This window comes from Mixophyes fleayi, chromosome 7 (assembly GCF_038048845.1).
Source record: "Mixophyes fleayi isolate aMixFle1 chromosome 7, aMixFle1.hap1, whole genome shotgun sequence".
Classification (NCBI taxonomy): Eukaryota; Metazoa; Chordata; class Amphibia; order Anura; family Limnodynastidae; genus Mixophyes; species Mixophyes fleayi.
Window position 1 is genome coordinate 143,083,909 of NC_134408.1, and position 21,706 is coordinate 143,105,614.

General features: G+C 39.1%; 1 protein-coding gene across 1 annotated transcript in view; it reads right to left on the reverse strand.

Annotated features, from left to right (window-relative positions):
• The window catches only part of R3HDM1 (R3H domain containing 1), a 255,260-nt gene that overhangs the window by 200,713 nt on the left and 32,841 nt on the right, over positions 1-21,706 (reverse strand). Inside the window, 9 exon segments of the mRNA XM_075180952.1 lie at positions 14-122; positions 1,373-1,513; positions 1,599-1,658; positions 4,352-4,430; positions 4,908-5,016; positions 7,201-7,290; positions 7,576-7,617; positions 13,019-13,206; positions 15,680-15,888. Of these exon segments, the coding sequence (XP_075037053.1) occupies positions 14-122; positions 1,373-1,513; positions 1,599-1,658; positions 4,352-4,430; positions 4,908-5,016; positions 7,201-7,290; positions 7,576-7,617; positions 13,019-13,165 (777 nt within the window). The 5' untranslated portion in view covers positions 13,166-13,206; positions 15,680-15,888.

Below are 21,706 nucleotides of genomic sequence, written 5' to 3' on the forward strand. Positions count from 1 at the left end.
AAACAGCACTAACCTGATTATCATCTTTATCTAAACTAGAGTTATCTCTCTTCAGGATGTAGCGCTTCTGGAAGTCCACACTCTTTTCGTCCTTGATATGTTCCTCGAATTTCTGATCAGGGCTGAAAGGAAATGTAGAAGGGCAAATAGATAAAACGGAATCCGTGAAAGGAAATGTAACTCTGAAGCCGTTGCTTTTAATGTATGTCTACATGTATGTTATTGCACATTTATGTACCTTGATTCTTAAACATATAATTAAAATACAGAGAAAAGCACTAGAATCACATTAAATGTATTTAATGCACAAAACATGTCAAACCTTTTACTAACCCCTTCATCTGTCAAACACACGGTGAAGACGCAAAGCAATAAAAACACATTTCACACTGTCACTCTATTACACAAACCATTTCACAAGACTTAATCATTTTAGGTCATCGGATGAGAAATATTGACAAGGATGTTTTATCTCATAAAAGCTGTCCATATAGAATGCAAAAAAATGCTCCTTTAAGTTCCCATTTTTGGATTTTATAGATCATGTATAAATGACATCATGCCTTAAAAGAACGGAAAAAAACCCAAAACAAATCCTTGTACAGCATTAAAGCAGCAACCCCATTAAAAAAAAAATCAGTTGTGTTTTAGTTTTGTTTGTTTTGTGTTTTAACATAAATCACTGTTGCCGGATATAAAATGATTCTTGGTTTTTACCATTTTCCCTTGTTTTTCTCTCAGGCTGCTAGTAATGAATTATAAAACTGGACTACCATGGCAACCACAGTCACATGGCTTACAGAGAAGCTTCGGAACGCTCCTCTGAGATCTTTCTACACTGTGACATATTCCTTCTCCCCCTCTGCCATCACATGACATGCTGAGAGCCGGTATCTGTGTAGCAGACTAACCGTGTATCAGCCATTTTTGTTTACCATCCAGAGAGCTTTTGAAAAGATAATGATTTAAAAAAAATAAAACAAAAATGCAAAACAAAAAAGGAATTTAACTTTCTAAGTAAAAGAAAGTTAATTTATTAGTTTAGATGGGGCCTCCAGCAACTTTGCTTAATACATTGCTTTATCTTCATTCTCCACTTTTTTCAGTCAATCCTGTATATCAGTAGTGTACATTTTGTTACCGATGGATATAACAAAGCTCTTCTGTGATCTCCGCATTTTATATAGACTTATCCAGTAAGCAGCTGTGCATAATATCCAAGGGCAACAATTCTAATCAACTGTCTCGCATTGTAAATACGTCGGTCTAATGACTGGGGGGTATTTTTCCAATGCAACTCCCTACACCCAAAAACACACACAAAAAAAAGAAAAAGCCTCATGACATAAATAGACGTTTATCCACAACTCACATTCTTGTATTGCTTGTTTTGTTCACAATGACTGATTTTCCGCTCTGATCCACGTTATGGTCAAGGCCAAAGTATGCGGCGACTCTGTGCAGCAGCATCCTGTGGTACGAGGTCATCGGAGGGAATTTCTTACGTTGAATTCTACCAGGCAAACAACATGGAATGTTGGAGTGAACAGATATTATATTATATAGACAAACACACACAAACATAGGGGGGCACTTACTCATTGGTAGCAATAAAATCTAATATATCCTGTTCCAATTTAAGCAGCATCATTCTATCCCTGAAAACAGAAAAGAAAAGATTCCAGATGGCTACGGACAAATTATATAGACAGACATTTCTTTTGAAGATGTTGTTGTTCCCGGACTCTCTAAATGAATAAAGAAAAACACCAAACGTGTCAATAAAAGACTGCGCAGTATATCAGCGACTATGAAGACATCCTAATGTTCTGCTTCTCTTCTCACTCTCTAATTCAATCCTAATCACCATTTAAATTAATATTAATTAGCTTGGTTAATGGCAGAGGAAGAACATCAATTATGAAAGGCTTTCAAAAGGCTGCACTGCTCAGACGTCCAAACTCCCTGCCCCCTCTGTACTGCTTCCGCCAGGCCCCCGAACTCAGACGTTACTGACAGCGATGCGGAGGCAGAAATCCTGGGCCCCGGTTCTATAGCCTCGCACTGTCACTCCCAATGAAGTCATCCAAACACAACGAATAGGACGCAACCTCCAACAACAACATCCATATTTGCCATCAGTAAGTGCCATGCCATTATTGAACAAAGCTACGGAAAATGCTGACTACACAGAAAAAATAAGCATACGTTACTTTACAACACAGGACCGAAGTTGCGGATTACTAATTCAAAAGGCGGAAATGTAAAATAAGAGAAAAACGCAAGCTCATTTTAACCCCTTCATAACTGAAACTATTATGCAAGCTTCGCAATTATGGTGTGCCAGTATCACTGGGCATTAAGGGGTTGGTTCGTAGTCTATCCTGGTGAATGTTATACTCCTGTTCTGGGCTCTCTTTGAAGCATAAGTGTGCAAATATATATTTTATTTTAGATGGAGTGTTTGTTACTTATTTGGAAGTCACTACCAGTTGGCAGAGGCTGAACAATTATTTGCAAGTTGGAAAGGGGTGGGGGGGGGGGGGGATGTCTTTTAATTGGCTTGTGCAACATTCAATCTATGTGACACCCTTGTAAAAAATGTCCACTTCACTCGGAGTGGATAATAATCATCATTATTTATATTCCGAAGCGCTTTAAAATTGGAAACAAACACAGTAATAAACAAACTGGGTGAAACATACAAGGAGGCGAGAGGGCCCTGCTCACAAGTTTACAATCTATGGGCTATATGAGGTCGTGGGGTTGAAAAGGGAGTTGGAGGGGGGCACAGACTTATTATCATGGCACTTAATTATTAATTGCTATTTATTTATATATTTGAATGCTGTAAAAACCCATACAGCTCAGTATTGTAAAATCACTTGTGATAGAGATCTAATGCTTTCCAGCATTCCATGGAAGATTCAAATTGGGACCACCTTTAATGGAGAAAGCCCCCTTTAACGTTAACATAATAGTTACTATAGCAACCCAAATGGTGGCTTAAGCTTCCACTGAACAACATATATTACTGATCACGCTCCAAAGAGATAAATCAATTGGCGGGGGAGAGGAAAGCGCTCATCCATCTACAAACTGTTGCGCTAAGACGTAGACCTTTACAGGAAATGGGGTTGTAACATATTGGCTTGTATATGCTAAGGTTTGTTTGTTTTCTTTGGTAAAATGTCTTTACAAATAGATACTTATAGACAGTCACCGTAAACTAACCGTTACGTCTCCACAATCTTACGATTAGAGGCGATAAACCGCTGACGCGGAGGTTCTCACACGGACCTGTACGTTTGGGGCTTCGAGAAGGACTGCGATACCAGCGACTGTCTGAGTCGGCACAGCAGGTGATGAATTGCAGTTGTAACAAAGGATTAAGCAGCTCGGCCTTTCAGAGTGTTCTAAATAGCAGGAATTGCATTACTGCCTGGAGAAGCATTGCTTTGGTTTTTTAGAGGGTACAGAAACTAAAAATACTTTGGTCCTCTGATTTATCCTTGTGATTGCAGAGTAATATGCCCATGTAGTCAAGAGATCTTCATTATCCATAAAGCTCCACACAATAGAACTTGTATATAATGTTGCATCAGTAGACTAAATAATCAAACTCCCTTATACGAACAAAATAAATTTACATTCCAATTCTCTCCAACCTGACCTAGGACAACAAAAAACACCACATGTAAGTTGCACCCGCTGAGAAACATCCATGTCTGTACATTAGGGGTGACCAAGGATGTCCCTGGAATCCAAGTTTTTTTTTTTCCTGGGCATTCCAGTGCCAATCCCTGCTGCTAATGCAAGCAGCGCAGCACAACGGGAGCAGATGGGAGAGGAGAGGAAGCAGAGGCTTCATTGTCGCTTATTTAAATACCAAGAGCCAACAGGCTGGTTGCCAAGCAACAATAATTGCAAGATAAAAATCTGAAAGGGGGGGTCTTTTAACTATATTAAAAAGAAAAAGTAATTGGTGGAAGATAGATATTACATAATAGCGTATACATCTGTATGGTCTAAATATCTTCCCAGAATTCTAAATGTTTATTCTTTGTAATATTCTCTTCCACCTCTAGGGGGGGGGGGGGTTCTCTCATGCATCTCCCTAATGTAAGAAATCTTGCTGTATCTTCTGTCTAGTGGCTCTTTCCCCTATTTCGGTTATTGCGGTAACGTGGATTAAGTTTTCGCGGCTGTTCCGGCTAATTGAATATGCCCCTTTAAATTTGTATAGATGGTAACAGTATTAATAGAACTCAGGCAGAAAGATGTTGAAGGTTATTTCATGTGTTGCTCCATAAACCATATTCTCACCTAAACGGATTTCAGAGTGACCTACCTGGGGTTACTCTTCAGTGTGTTTACCAAAAATTCATGGAGGTCTATGCCGGTGGAATCTGTGTATTCCTGGCTGGAATCTGTAACGAGAATGATAACGATGAGGCAAGGAATCAATACACAGAGTGATTGACAAAATAAAATAAAAATAACTTTAATTTTTGTGTAATACTTAGGTTATCTATATAGTGCTTTACAGGGAATACTTACTCACATTAGACCCTGACCCAGTGGAGCTTACAATCTACACACACACACACACACACACACACACACACACACACACACACACATACTAGGGCTTATTTCTTCAGAAGCCAATTAACCTACCAGTATGTTTTTGGAGCGTGGGAGTAAACCGGAGCACCCGGAGGAAACCCACGGAAACACAGGGAGAACATACAGACTCGGCACAGATAACGGCACCTGTGCTGGAATCCAACAGCTGACCCCAGCACTGTGAGGTGGCCACACAGACATGTATCAACTCATAGACTAAGTCAATGAAGGTGTTGATCAAACCAGATATGAAACAAACGGTGAATTAAGAGACAAACCTCGCGAAAGCATTTTGCGAGAAGACTTCTCATTCCCTTTTTCAGTTTCATCTTTCAGAGTTTTTTCTTCTTTTCCCGGTGATGGGGCGAGCTGGACCGGTATTGGTTCCTGGAGATTTAAAAAAACAAAACAAAAGTAAAAACAGAACTCTAGGTCTTGTACGTATAAAATGCAAAACAAGAGATCCATACAATAGATGATAACTCTACACAACACGCAGGAACCGTTTCCTACTAAATTGATAACAGAGATCAGAGACAATTGTTTGCCTTTAATAGAATCCGTTAACGCTCCGAAAGACAGCGAATTACATTAAAACCGGTCAGTTCAACCAGAGCAATGAACAATCCAAGATACCAACAGCCCAGGGTCGTAGGCGATACGTCTGTACTCTCACATTTTGCTTTTCAACACAAAATAAGTGAGATCACTAAAAGGGTGGAGCCTGATAATCAAGTCCACAGGGCACAATATAACCGTTCCTTTCATATTTGAGGAAATATTAGTAAGAGTCTGCGGCAGAAGAGCAGGTATCACTGGACACAAACTGACCCAGGGGTTTCTTCCCACAAGCCACCACTCTGCGGCTTTATTACATCCCACCCACTAAGATCCGCTCCATTTCCCAAGTACCCAACACATTAATCACACCTACACAAATTGGGACCTACAGTCTGCAAAACTGTGGTGTCAAATATGTGTAAACGATAACTACACTTTCAAAATAAACAGTAGGAACAGTACAACGGAAAACAAACAAAACAAAAAAAAACTAAAATCACATAATAGAAGGAGGTACTAAACTGCAAATAAAACATTGACACAGGGTGTGTGAAAAGTCCATCTACACCAAAAAAGTACACGTACGGAGCCTGAAAGGAGATGTCTTAGGGAAGCAATACTTGCTTGTACACCCCGCATGCTGAGCACTTTCATAGCGCAAAACGGGGCCGTATTGAGTCTTAAAAATGTATCATATTGTTAGTGGAATACGCCGCAAGTAAACCTTTTAAAGTTTTGGCGATACAAGTTTAATTAAGGTAGTAAAAAAAAAAAAAAACCTGGGAAAGTTCGATTGAGGCGCTTTTGGTAAATACACTGGTTTGAAACCGTTTTAAAATCATATCTGGTATGAAAAGCATTTGTGCGCACAAGATTTACCAATTTATCAATAATGCAATTGGGGTCGAGTCTGGGGGCTTCTAGATTGGTCCCCGCACTTCTCATTAACTACGGTAAAATATCCTTTGTCTGTTCACTAACTTTGTATAGGCATGTATTGTATTGCCATGTATGTGGCCAATTTAAATGTCACCTAACAGATATGAAGTGTTGAGCACAGTTTACTAAGCACTGGTTTCACTTGTTTTCAGTTGTTAGCCTTACTGATAGACACGCAGAATTATTCATATCAAGAGCATAGAATAAAAATGTTCTCCAAGTAAGACGACTTCAGATTTTATGGGCATATTCATGAGATTAAAATGTCACGTTAGAAGCTTATTTGACTCTTGCTACTTTCATGTATGAATCAGCATCACCCGTCCCATTTTTTTAGGCCAATCTATAAGGTCACCTTCATGATAAATTTATGCCGTGCTACCACGCTGCAAACGCAATAGCTTGAAAAACTTTGAATGGGTTACTTAGCACGAACTAAGTCGATGCACGGCGCCAATATTGAATAAGGCAAAACACTAATTATCGACTATATAAATGCCTAGTGGCGTGTGTGAGAAAAAAAACAAAAACAAGCTGCAGCGCCACCTGCTGGGCAGAGTTATACACTGACCTATACATTTCTTGAAGGAGAAGTGACAGTTGGGAGTGGTTGGTGGTTGCCGGGGGTGACAGTGGGGAGTTTTTAACACCTTAAGTAGCTTGATGAAGGATGTGGCGATGAAGATGAAGGATGAGGTGATGGAGCAAAATGATGAGGTGGTGACATGTGGACAAAACCACGTTAAAAAAGGGCGCTTGCGTCGGGAAGTAACGCTCTTCCCCTAAGGAGGCCTGGGCTAGGCCCAAATGCATGACAAGAACCTTTTTAACACCTTAAGTAGCTTGATTTGACTAGAATGCATGAGTATCATGCACGGGTTAACTTGTATTATATATATACATTGCACCATTTGTATTTTAACAGTGTTGACTTCCTTAAGCAAATAGGATTCTATGTTTAGCCGCTCCAGGTTAGATCATCATAACAACGGATTCCAATAATGCCACAATGATACTATAAGAAGGTGGAAAAAGTTAATCCACGCGCCCTTTATAAAATATATTTATTACCTGTGTGTCCAGGGGGAAGTCAGCTGTGGAAGGAGGAGGGGATTCTTCACACACAGCCAGGCTCCGAACTAGCTTTAACTTTGAGCTTGACTAAAGAAAGTGATTTACAACAGAACTACAGGTCAAGAGCAAGAACACGGCAGAGAATAAACTCAAATGCATTCAGCACGTTGATAAGCAAGGACCTATTTTCATTTGCAAGTGGAAAATATGCAGACAAAATAAAAATAAAAAAAATAAAAATAAAAATCACAAGAATACAAAATAAATAAAAATAAAACACTCCAGACTAAAAATAAAAATAATGTACACTTATGCCAAAACTGCAAACAGAAGGTCCACAAAGCATGCCAGCAAACAAGCCAGGTACTGTACCTTAGACCTTTTTCCTGTTTGCCCCAAATTCTGCACTGGTCGCTAGAGAGAGTAGGCACAACAACAGTATTCATTACAAGGGCTAAAAAGCACTATAGAGCAGCAACAACACGAAAATATCAAATACAAAGATAAAGGAACATGCAAAGAGCATTAATAAAAAGTCAACGTATTGGTAAGGAAACGAAACATGCATAAGGTGACCATGAAAGTTTCCGGTATGGCTGAAGACTTGCCAACGAGTCACTAAAACATATTAATGTAAATAAATGGACTGCAAACTAAGACAAAAATAAGGAATATCTCCCTCCCCGCATAATAAAACACACCGGGATTTGTAACAGAGATAACCTAAGATCATCAATCAAAATCAACCTCTGCTGTACAAACAGTAACACATCTAATGCTACAAAACAACAATATTTATAACTGCACTAGTATTTGACTTTGACTTTACGGTGCGTGCACAAATGTGGCAATGGTTTGTAATGAAGTATAGGTAACCTGGCACAGGTCAGTGAGCCAAGAGAGGAACATACATTTTTGATTACACAACAGGATTAAATAACGAAATTTATTTAAAACTATAACATAAGCTAAACAGATCTGCTACAGAGATTATTGTTTTAGGGAAGAAACATATAAGCCTATTTAAAAGATTAATAAACAAAAATACAGCTATTATGGTTCCCCCCCCAAAAAAAAAAGATTTTTTTTTTTTTTTTTTTTTTTAAATACAGATTTGGGTTTCCTTATTTGTTCACAAGTAATAAAATCAGCACATATGAAACCAAAAACAAAAGACAGGTTTAAAATGACATTTTAATAAGCGAGAAATCAATTTTAGATAGATTCCAAGGAAAGACTGTTCCCAGATATTGACTGAATCCCTCCCTCCATCCCAAGAGATCGCTCTGACCTGCAGAGGTATAATTAGTTTTCGGTCTTGTTATGGTTTCTATACATGAAGGTCAAATTAGAAGACAATACCGAAATGAGTAATTACATTGACATGTCAGCTTCAGTTTTTACTATTTCATTTAAATTTAATTATTTTGCAAAGGGGGGGGGGGGGTGCTGTGTTCAACCCCACTCCCCATGTGTTTACTAAGGACATTGTATTTCGGTTTTGCGGCTTTGTAACTTTGATAAAGCAAGAGGAGTGAAAGTGATAAATCTCAGCGTTCATCTGAAACGCTCTCTCAAATTGAGCTCATTCCAGCAGCGCGATGTGGCAAGTCTAAAGCTATTGTTGGAGAAAACTATATTCTGTTCTACATTACAGTGAAAGATTAAATGTTGTAACAAAGGTCTACAAAAGCCACTCAATGTACTCAACAGTAGCAGTCGGCACAGCTTGACGACTCAGTGTATTCCATCCACTTTGCTGTAAGAATATTCCAAAAGATCCGAAATGCAAAATATTCCTCGCATTATAACAGAATCACGTATCGGGCAAAACAGAAAAGAATCCCAGTAGTGCATCAAACTAGATATTCTGCATATACAGTGTAGACACGGAGGGAAGGACGTCCAAGACAAAATTATTTAATACACAGGGAAGTCACATCTTGCATTTTACAAATCAGCTGAACATCCTCAGACAACAGTCACTGCAGGAATACAGGAGAGCACAGGGCTCCCGAATCTGGCTTTGAATCTCTCTACTGGAGCGGTTGTGCCATAGTTAAAATCTACAGAATCTGGATCCTTTTATTACACAATTCTAGAATTGGGGTTTAAATCATGACCGTTGTATAAGTCTGTATCGGTTTTCTAAACCTGACATAACAGAAGTACGCAAAGTATTCCCCTAAGAACCAACGGCTGGGTGCAAGTTGTTTCACATAAGAGATGGCAGTAAAAGGAGCTCATCAGAAACCGATATGCAAGATTACATATTAGACTTTAAATCAGTCTAAAATAGCTGAACAGATCTGCTTATACCCCTGTAGATAGCAGTGGTCAAATAACCGAAATTTTGCGATCTGAAAAACTACTCGAACTTGTATTTTTAGTTTAATTTTAGATGAAAACCTGCCCTCTGTAAACGGTTTTATGCCAATATTAATTTAGTATACGGTAGAGCTTTGCCAATCCGTATGCCCGAAACAGATAGCCGATTTCAGCAACATTGATTTAAAGGGAACCTGCCTTCACGTTTTCGGTGCACAAATCCTCCCCCCACCGCCCCATAGTAAATGATCCCTGGGATCGTGTCCCTTTAGTGTCAGACTTCCCTGCGTGGGAGGCGTTCTGTCCTGCACAGTGAGAACCTTATTACCCTCACTCCTCAGGGCAATTACAGGAATATAGATGTATGGCACAACCCTCCTACTCAGCGTGTTCAGAGACACTGCGATATGAAGCCAATAGCTCTGGTAATATGATGAATGCAGTAATACCACAGCAGGGGCACACCAGGTCACAATAATTACCCCACAATTCTCTACTCGGCAGCAAAATGTCAGGAGCTTGGAAACAAGTTGTCAAAAGCTGCGGAGAACGTCCTTAAAACCGTTCTTTACTGCATTATTAACCCTTTACTGCGCTGTCTCTGGCCACGGTTACCCATCATGCTTTCTACACAGGCCAACAATGAATAAAAAATAAAAATATTTCTGCTCTCTTACCATTACATATTATTGTGATAGAGACGATGTTCGTAAAAGTCTCTTTTTGGCCCGGAGACTATTACAGTTTATATGCATTTAATAGGAGATGTCCAATCAATTCATTTTAATTTGATAAGATGATAATTTGCAGACATTGTTATTAAATTCTATGCTTCCTTATGGCAGATAAACATCATTTAATTCTAAAATGTGCTTCTCTGAAGAGCTTCACCAATTAAAATCATGCTTCAATACCCCTTACATCTAAAAGTAGCAGAACTATGGGTTTAGTGCACCCTTGCCATTCACAAGATGCTCCCTCTCCACCGCCTGTACAAGGGAATAGAAGATCATTCGGAATATCAAGGGCTGCCGACACCTTAACACCTGCATAGAGCTGAGTGGATGGCTGGACAGTCGTCCAATCAGAACTGTAGACACAAGAGGTGTTGCAGTTGAATTTCTAAATGATCCTGCCCCCTCTAGGAGGAGAACGGACTGTTAATCAGAAAGGGAGGTAGTATCTCTCACATGGTGGGGGCTCCCACATACTGCCCTTCTGCTAAATAGGGGGGGGAGGAGGGGAGGTAGGAGTTTAATTCTGGGTGTATTACCCAAAGCAATTTTGCAGAGTGTGGTTACAGTGATTAAAAGTAAAAAGCAGTACTTGTGGCTACTTGCCTATTTTGAATATAGGTTTATTTTATACAAGAAGCATTTATCATTTGAAAAGCTCAAAAAGATCAAGTGTTGCTGCCTTTTAAAAGCGCTGGTGCCGAGACTGCCAATTAGTGTCCCTATAACTTGCACAGATGTTGCCTTTCTGTGTTATAAAGACATTTACTAACTTACAAACCATGTCTAATGTCATAATCTTATAAAAAGCAGATGTCCAAGACATGTGCGATGAAAGAGGTTCAAACACAAGCAAAGAGTATTTAATAAAGTAAAGACTGTCCCAATATTCCTTAGAATAATACCCTGTTCCGTTAATTAAATCCTTCCAGCCTAAAACTGCTGAGGGTGGGGAGGGGGGGGTTAACAAAACAAATGAATCTACAGATATCATGTACAACATTGTTTCCTGTGTGCAGGTCTGTAATGTAGTCACACACTTTGTTGTTCCAACTTCCTTAATTACCAGAAAATGAAGGTTATAAGTGAGCCAAGGTCACAATTCAGTGTCCAGACCGCTCTAGAGATACAAATCTAAAAGAAATGCATTTTTTCCTTGGAGGCAGTACCTGCTCTGGCATCCGCATCTTTCACTGCATTAATTTAAAGCGACTGAAGTTACATTCCAAAGACAATTCAGTCATGTTGTCAGCTGACAAACCGGTTGATTGTTTTGCGATCACCCGTAGTACTGACCCAGGAAATGTACCCTGGTCTTCACAACAATGGCCACTAGTCATTACGCAACATTAGCTGAAGTAATGGGATTGGAATTAAAAATTGTACATAACCCAAGAACAAAAAATAATATTTGTGTACTCGCAAAGAAATCATCAAAATACAGGATGTGAAATGCCACATGTTCATACAACACACAAGGTCGGCCAACAGTTACATTGTTTTTGCATTATCCAGGCTCGTTATCTGACCAGGTAGGTTATATTAAATGTAAAAAGCATTTTAGTTATCCATCATGATGCTAAAGCTAAGCTCCAGAGCGAGCTGGAGGTCATTGGAAAATGGCAAATACTAAAAGAGATTGTTAACGCGCTATAAAGTAAAACTGGAGCACAGGAAGTATGGTGGTGTTACCATGCCAACCAGACATGTGATTGCAGTTGTATTTAAAAGCAAATAATCTGTGGGCAACACCACCTTACAAAATACGATTCCCACCACAATCTTTCAGTAAATAGTAGTGATAATGGACTCTGTTCAGGGGGAGGGCTGGCAAATTATAGCCTGGGGGACAAGACTACTCAGTAGCCTATTCAGAAGATTTTAAAGGAAAAAAATTGCAGGTGGCCCAGGGGCGGATGCCCCCCTGACTCTGTTAGTCTGTGACACATATCCTAGCTTGTTTAATCAAGTACTAAGCCATTATTCCACAACAATTTATTTAATGCCCACAAACCTACACACACCAGTAGACATACCAGTACACAAGACTTATGGCCTACAAAATAATTCATGAAGTTCTCAAGACATTTTGCTCCACCTTTTATTTTTTAGCAGAAGGTGCAGGGGTTGTAATGAAAATTATATTCTAAAAAAAACAAAAACAAACAAAAACATCTTAATCCAAACCTGCCACAGCCCCACAATCTACAGCTATTAGCGATTCTTATGCTTACAAAATTTTAGAAATTACGTCTGTAGTTTATAGCAGTGTCTAAGGCCCAGTCACCTCTTCTCCCAAATGGAATTTTAGAATTACCCTGGAATAAATGTATCCATGAAAATGGAGGGAAGACTTAGGCACTGGAAAGGTGTCCAAAGAACACAGGAGATTTTTTAAAACCTTGTTATAATGTAACTCTTAACGTCGTCTGAGAAGCTGGAAATTAGCAAATGAGTTACCTGCCTGGGTTTTCCCTGCTACAAGCATCTGGGGAACACAAATTATCGCTGACCTATATGGGCAAAAAAGGTGACTACCCAGGTGACAGATTTTTTATTTATTTCATTTTTTTAATTTTTTTTTAATGTATTCTTGTGCCTTCTTGTTATATAGTACATGGGAAGCACAAACCGACTAATGCAAAACACGAAAGAAAATAAACGCTTGGTAGAAACTGCAAGACAAACAGTCACGGGAGATGCTGCTGGCGCTACGCGGTCTCGCCATCTGTACGACCGCACGGGCGTCTTACCGTGGCGTCCAGCTTGACATCACCGCAACCGTCGTCTTTTTCTGCGCTCTGGAGGTTTTCCGCGGAGCTGGACGGAGCCAGGTTGGACTCTGATCCCTTCATTACTTCGGGTTCGTCCTTTACAGCAACAATACCAGACATCCTCATTTGGAAAAGGTCACTTTAAAACTTTAAAGGATATACAGAACCTACAAATTCCAAAACAAGAAAAAAAAAAACAATAAGAAAAAACCACACAGAAGTCAAACGCTTGAGTTACTTCGCTCATGTACTCAAAGAGACACTGGTGCGTAAGGAAACACATTAATAACTACATACATGTCTATATGAATGCAGTTTTATGTACATCTACATCATTGATAATGTTGGCAGATAACATAATATTGCTTATCTTAAGAAAAGCCAATCTTTCGTGGTTATTATCCAACATCACACATCCCCAGCAGCTGGGGACCGGAAATTGAGACAACTTTACTCTCAAGAGCACTCAACGCCGATGTGACAGAAATGGTTAAACCATTTGATTAAAATTTTGCACCACACAAGTGTTGACGGGGCAATCGCATCTCAAATTAAATTAAACCGTAATAATGATCCAACTGTCAACATTATCCAGACTTTTTTCACCTAATTACAAATATTCTGAGTGCGTTTAATGTGATTTTTTTCCATAGAGATAAGCAATAGGTACTAGTGTTACAGATTGGGCTGTGGGAAGCCTTGCATTAGCATTTTAACCTTTTAGATCTCCTTTTACTTTCAAACTGGTCCAAATACTGAATTGCTGACCAACCCCCCATCCCCTGCATATAGAGACACTCCTAGGGGGACATATCACCCTAAAATCCCATTTCAGATATTTTCAATTACAATTTCATACACTGAAAAGAAATCGGTATTCCAACAGGGAATAATTGTGTGCATATGGGAAAAGCAGACACATATTTATATTAAGACCTCAGCCCCGTCCAACATAACGCATAATGCATGAAAGCAGATCCCCCTCCCTCCCCCCGATTTATGAGAATAGTTAAATATTTAATTGCATTTAGTGGAATCATTTGCTTGTTTGCATGCTGTTATCTAGTCACGGTGCTCATACTGCATTGACACCAAATTAAATGCAAATAAGTTTTCCCCACCCTTCTTGAGGAACTATAATTCAGGAAAATGGGGGGGTTGGCTTTAATTGTTTTCATGAAGTGTCAGCCAGGATTCTAAACATAGACTTGAACAATAGAGAGCGGTTCCTGTTACCATGGGAACAAGAGGAGAAGCATTTTGCTGCAGCTTCAAGGAAAAAAAAAATCTGCTGTACAGGTAGAGAGAACAAAAGACCAGTTTCCCAGCATACATATAAATATATTATCCCAGGAATGTGCTCTCAGAGACACCAGACAACGGCTCCGACACACTGATCATTTCCTTTGGTTTTATGCTAAATAATAAGTCCACGGCAGACCGAAACGTTGACATAATGCAACGAGCCAGGCTGCTTTGCATCCCGTGTAAAACGGCTCCTTACATGATCTATAGTAGACACATACATGAGGCTATATGTTTTACACGCACACGTGTCATTTATTACTATATCTACCTCTCAAATCACTAGTGAACCTCTAACTCCTAGCGTCGACACTCGCGACCTTTCCTTTGGTTGCTGTGTCCCCTTTCCATCACATTTCGATTGCAAGCTCTTCAGGGCTTTAGAAGGCACTACACAGTGTGGCACCATAAATCGGCTTACACATATCTATAAATTCGCCATGAAAGCCGCTCAGCCTGTCTGTAGGATGGGAGGGGGGGGAGCAGAGTTAGGAGCCGGACGGTGGCACATACTAGGGGTGTTTTGTGCTATGCCGGCAGCGCAGGTATACAAAAACAACATTTTGGTTTAGAAATGGAGCCCAGTCACGGCCGGTTTGACAGGTTTTACCTGAACGAACATGTCAAACTGGTTCTGCACAGTTTAAAAATTACAATCTACCTAGTAGGAGCCAGACACTGACGAGGACAGAACGGGAAATGGAATAAATTGCGGAGTTGGAACCGTTAGGCATGATTTATCACCAACGGGCTGTGCCTGGAACGCGTCCCTATCGGATCTGCTCACCAATTAGCGAGACTTTCTAAAGTGACCTCATTACGAGAGGTGGGCAATTACTTGCCACCTCTCCCCCTCCTCGCAGTGTTACAAATGATTCAGAGTCACAAGCCGGTGTGATGGGAAGGTCATGAGGCGGTTTTTGTTTTTTTTTTTATAAATTTTTTACTTCATTTTGGAAATGCAGGAGCCCAAAACCCGATCTATACTACTGCAATTATAAAAGCCTTCGCAGGGTCACGAGGGACATAGCGAGGGGACAATTTCCAAAGGACAGCAGCGCTATAGCGTAAACCTAGGCAACCGGGGGGGTCTATAGGTGCTGTGGAACTACAACACCCAGCATTCCCCACCTACGGTTCCACAACAGCTAGAGACCCACAAGTCTGCCCTATAAAATACCTGTGCAGACCAGTAGACATCTGTTACATCTAACAGAATCCTGACACTTTCCTGCTCACACCGAGCTGTTACAATGTTTCACTTCACATTAAAATTAAAAAGTAAGACGGACACAGCTGGTCTCTGTCCCTCTGAGGACAGTGTGTAACAGTTACCTGATGTATCCTATTGTTATAAGTATGTGATGTCCCAGAGTAACACCGAGAATTATTTTCAGGTTCCTTCCCACCGAGATTAAGCAGGACGTCAGTTGTAATGAACCATCTGGAAGGTGACAGAATCCGTCCCATGTCCCTGACACTAGTGGGAAGCCTTGGTCTGGGTTACGCTGCTCGAGGTCATGTGCAGCATCTCTTGTACCAACCTGAAGATAAGCATCATGTAATGACAATATCACACACACATGTACAGATACACAGACAACAGTATAAAACATTCAGGGGATCCAGCAGATCTCAGTACGTAACATTATCTGCCTGATCTAAACCTGGGCGGTTGTTTTATTCTTCAACTCCGCAACCGTGGAGAACGTTATTCATTTATGTAATAAAAATCCTTGGCTGCCAGGAAATTCTGCCAAAAGATTTGGAAACATAATGGGGAAAACAAGCTTGGGATTTGGCAATTTGCTCAGATTAAATCATTCTAAAAGACCGGCACAATGAGCTGGGAAAATGAGAAACAAAAGCAGAATATATTGGGAGAATGAAAAAAAATAAAATAAAAAGGATTTTGATTTTTTTTAATCTTTAAAGCGACATTAATTGTTCTTTGGAAGATTTATTTAGTGTGTTGATATTGTTAGCATTGCTAAGCTCAGAGCACGGTTTCCGATAGACAGTTCTGAGAATTGGCTGCAATTTTTGCCCTCCGAACCATCCCCAAATGACAGGTGGAAGCATTTTGTTTAGAAGTGCACCTATCGCTTCTCCCTAAATATTATGCAGAATACAAAACTTCAAACAAGAGGAAAGCGAGGAGAGATTCACAGCCCATCGACGAGGGATGCTCGGGTCGTTTTATCCTATTGAAAATGAAATTACTAACAGTCACCTGGTTACAAACCAAGGTGCTCTCTAGAGGGGAGAATCTGAAGATATAATAATGTGCTATATGATCTACCAAGGGACTGACACTCAACATGCAAAATCACAACCTAGATCCTGCTTCTCTGCTGAATACAAATATTTTCCTTCCGTCCCTATTAAGTCATCAGTCAGAAACAATTTCTCTTCTTTCTCTGAATACCTGGAACATGGTTAGAAATAGGACTTTATCCCAGGTACACAAAGTTCCAAAACGCACCTTACCGGTTTTACAGAAAGTGGGAAACGAGTTAATTAAGACAAGATATTAATATGCTTCAAAGTATCAGCAAATATTCAGTCAAAGGACGAGAACTTGGCTGTAATCGAGAGGCTCTTAATGAAAGGGTTGTAGAAGGAAGCACATTAAGATATTGATTTATGATCAAACATTGGAATGAAGATAAATGAGCAGCATCCACTAAACCTCCTATATGGTTTTGCACCAAGACCCAACTTATACTCTACGAAGAGCAAAACTCTAACCAAGTATTTGTATGAAACAAAGAGTCAACCATACTTCAGTCCACACATTCTCTCCAATATACTGTGGAATATGGCACATATATATATATATATACTCAGATGAATTGGTCTAGAAAATACGAACTGAGTGGTGATATTTTTATTCCTGTGATAGAAAGCACAGAATCCTGGAAAGATACTGCAAATTCACAAAGCAGCCACATGGAATATTGAAACTGTAATATACAATACATTGATGAGCTGTAATAGAACCATAATAATTGTTGGTACTTTTTTGCAGATTAAAATGCTAAAACCAAGTTCTGCAAATGATGCTGGTGCAGAAATAACTAGGAGAGAAGGCAAGTCATCCCTGTATTGACATTCACTCACAAAGAACACAGCACGGGAATATCTATAGGAAATCAAAGGCAATTACACATTTTGATATCACAAGAAATCAAAAACGTACAGAAAAGTGAAATAAAAAAAGAAAAAAAAAAAGTGGTATCAGAACAAAACAACAAGATCAATATTAAACACAGGATTTTCAAAGCAGTCACTAAATCAGCAGACAACAGTTTACTTTTTAAAACTGCTATTCATGTGTAAAATGGTTCAAAAAGACATGATCTAAAAAAAAAAAAAATGAATAAAAAAAAAAAAGGAGCTGAGAAGCCGTCAAGCTAGAAAAATCCATCACATACCTGAACCATGCCGGCAAATAGCTTCATTGCACCAAATTACAGGAGATATGCTTTCCATAGCATCTACACAATTGCTCTGAACGGCTCTTTGAGAGAGCGATTACTGCAAGCCTACACTTAGACGATCTTCCAGGAACCCGGCAAACAGTCTGTTAAGGAACATACAGGAGCCTGGGAGTGAGTACACAGCCAACAGCTGCTGCTGGTGATGTCAGCACACACACAGCCAGTAAGAGTTCAGCTCCACACACACACACACAGCGCACGCTAAATTCACATCTTCATTAGCCATAGCAGCAGATGATGTAAAAATATACATATAAATAAATATTTAAAACAAAAAAAAAAAAGTGTTAACGTGTTAAAGTGCCAGGGAAGGGTTTGGTGGTAAATTTTTATCATCAAGACCATGCTCTGCAGTGTGTGGGGGGGAGGGGGGGGGAACCAAAAAAACAATATGGTAATTTTCTATTAAAAACTCTAACATTTGCAATTTGTGTACATTTAAGAAAAAAATATATATATTAATAAAGAGGATTATTCTCTTTAGTGTTTTATTAATGATCATATTGTATCCAGGTTTCAGGTTAAGTGTAGCAGTGGCAAAATCAATATTTTCAGATTTCAGGTTGTTTGAGGGGAAAATTCGCACATGCAAAACCAGTAAATTATAAATAGGTTATATATTGGTCTAAAAGAACCCAAGAATCTGCAATACAGAAACAAAAGCAGCTTGAGAGCCTGACAGCTGTATCTGAAAATGTGGATTCATTTTATTCTGCAAACCAGCACGACAGTGACCTGCAGAAGATTAATATCACACGTGGGTCACTGGTGGTCCGCACCAGCACTCAATAGACCAGCAAGTGGTACCTATGTCTGCAATGTCCTAGTTCTACAACCACAAAGACAGGGGACAGAGCGTATAATGAGCAGTTTGGGTACATAGATCATCCTCCTTATGTTAATGTTGTAGGGGTTCCTTATATTTAATTGAATTGCCAAAATATGTTTATTTAAGGGAAAGGGACAGCAACCTCCACACAGGTTTTCCCTTTTGGGCTCAGACTTGTTCGCGTAAATGCGCTGGGAAAAATGGCGCAGAAACGAATGTGCGCTTTTTATTGCAACGCATTGCACTGGTAGTACGTGTTAAGGCATGGAAAATAGCGGAAATGCAGTTTAGAACAAAGATTTCAGGACTAGATGGTGACGACAATCGTTAACTCACACCCAGAATATCTGTGGAACACTCACATTTCGGGCTGTTCCCCCCCGAGACAGCAGGCCTTTCCCCTGGGACATCAAGGACACAATTCACCATAAATCGCAACATTTTTAGTCTCGAACTCTGCGGTGAAACGCCATCATCACGTCACGGAGAGTTTGCATCATTTTTATTTGCATTATTGTAAAAATGTATTTAAAAATGTACCTATCGCCCATTTCCAAGTCAGACTTTATAGATGACAAAACTATACAGTTAGGTATGAATTAATTCACGCATACTATTACAGAACAGTCCTTGAAAAGATGCTAGTACAAGGATTATAAAATTAACCAGGTCTATTGATTCCACAAGATAACGGCAGTAACACATGATCATCACAATGTTTAACACTGATAGTGTCACGTAAGTGTCATAACACCGCCATCGCATCAAAACGCAAAACTCAACTTGTGATCCAAGCAAAGAATTTACCAGAATACGGTGTTAATTCCTGGCTAAATAGAGTCTAAAAAAAAGTGCCTGATGCTGAAATTTTTATGCAAAGTACACTATGAAAAAACTGCACATAATGCAGCCCAGTAATTCAGTAGGAACCCGATTACACCACGAGTCCCCCACTGAATTTATAGACTATATCTTCTTGTTGGTTCCACTCCTGTCCCAGCGATGTCGCCTATTCCTAGAGAACCAATAGGTGGCACCTTCCTGAATATTGCAAGGGCCTCCACAGTAAGTAATCTGTGCTGTTTAAGGGCAATTTTTTCACTCCTAACAGATTATTCTCCTAATAGTGGCTGCTCTTACCCTTTCCTGTGTGATTTGCTCTACATTTTTCCTTTTAAATTATAGCGTAGTGTGACGATAGTCTTCACATCGTACAATCCCCCAATTTTATCACCTCACATGACCCCCGGGTAATTAATCTCCTATATGGAGTTTAACGAAATAAGATGAATCGATCATTCTGGAGATTCTTGGGTGCTTATGGGCAGGAAACGCTCATTAAAAGATAACACCGTAAAATGTATATTTTTCCTATTCAGGCAATTAATACCATCTGATTTATCACATACAATCAGGCAAAAGTTACAGAGTTTCCATGAGCAATTAAGTCTCATGAGATTTACTCACAAAGATTAAAAGCCACCTGCATAGCCCTAGCTCCAGTAAAACACACACCAAGGCTTTTCAGGGACACCATCGGGGGTAATTAATTGTTTACAGGTGATCACCGGTTTTTCAGCAGTTTCGTTCCTTTGGGGGTGAGCTACAAAGGTGATTTTTATTGGCTGTGAAGCGCAGCCACAGTCTTAAACTGTACGACACCACAATTTAATCGCATTGTGCGAACTTCAAATGATTGACAGTGGGCGTGATGAAAGGGTTTAGCAATTAGTCAATAGCTTATTCATGCAAATTTTTTTTCTTAGGCAACTCAAAGCAGGAAATGCTACTTTGACCGGTGTAATGAGATTTCAGGCTATTATTCATGCAAAATAGCAGTATTTTCTAAGCAATTAATCTCATGAGATTCGATAGCTGATGCTAAAAATTATCAGTGCAGTTTAGGCCACAGATCAATCGCTCTCTTTCCATTTGACTTTTTGTCAGAGGATTTTGAAATGCGTTGGGCGAGTGGTTTAGAGCGAGTTGCTGACTTGAATATGTTTGTGGAGCCTGACTTCACCAGTATGAGAGACAGAAAGGAAAGGACAGTCAAAGTGTAGAGCCATAAGGGTGAGATACACCAGTACATCTGGCACAACTGTGTTTTTTAGAACCTTTATAAAAAAAAAAAAAAAAAAAAAAAAACAACGTAATCATGTACCATGGAAACATCCCTATCGATTTTTTTTCTTTTTGTTTTGAAGACATGTTTGCTTCCCGTGGAGATTGGGAAACGTAAAGGGGAATACGCAGAGAATATTACCCACTTGGTGGATGAAAGAACAAGTGTCTTAAGAGACCAGACTGAAGATCATGTGAGGCAAATTACAGTACTGACTGAGGGACTTGTTTTACAGTGGGTGATGTGTGCATATTATAATAAATTTTATAGAATGATTGTGTGTGTATATATATATATATATATATATATATATATATATATATATATATATATATATATATATATATATATATATAAAATTTTAATTATATTTTTGTCTATCTTTAATTTTGTTGATTGCAAGGCCATATTTAAAGTAGAAACCAATTAAACCCCTTAACGAATAGAGACAGGCACATACTCCTATCTATAATACACATACACAGTCAATATTATATATTATCTCATTTAAATGTAAACAATAAATATGTATTTAATATTGTACGATATATTAAACAATTGTTTTCGTTATTCACTTTTCGTTAGATTAACAGTTAATTTTAGGTAGTTTTTTTTAATCTTTATTAGTATTGTGGTAGGAATGGATGGATCTACTGCTGCTCAGCTGGTGACTAACCGTATAAGAGCACTAGAGAACCATCACAACACACTGAACATACGGAAAACTCTGCACTTTCTGCTAAGAAAATAAACAGAAAAAATTAAATGACATTTAAATACTTCCTGCTGTTAAATGAACTATTGTATTTACCAATACGACTCTGTAGGGGAAATTCAATTGACCGCAGGTTCTTTTTTTTTTTTTGCACCAGGTTTAAAAAAAAACAAACAAAAAAAGAAACGGC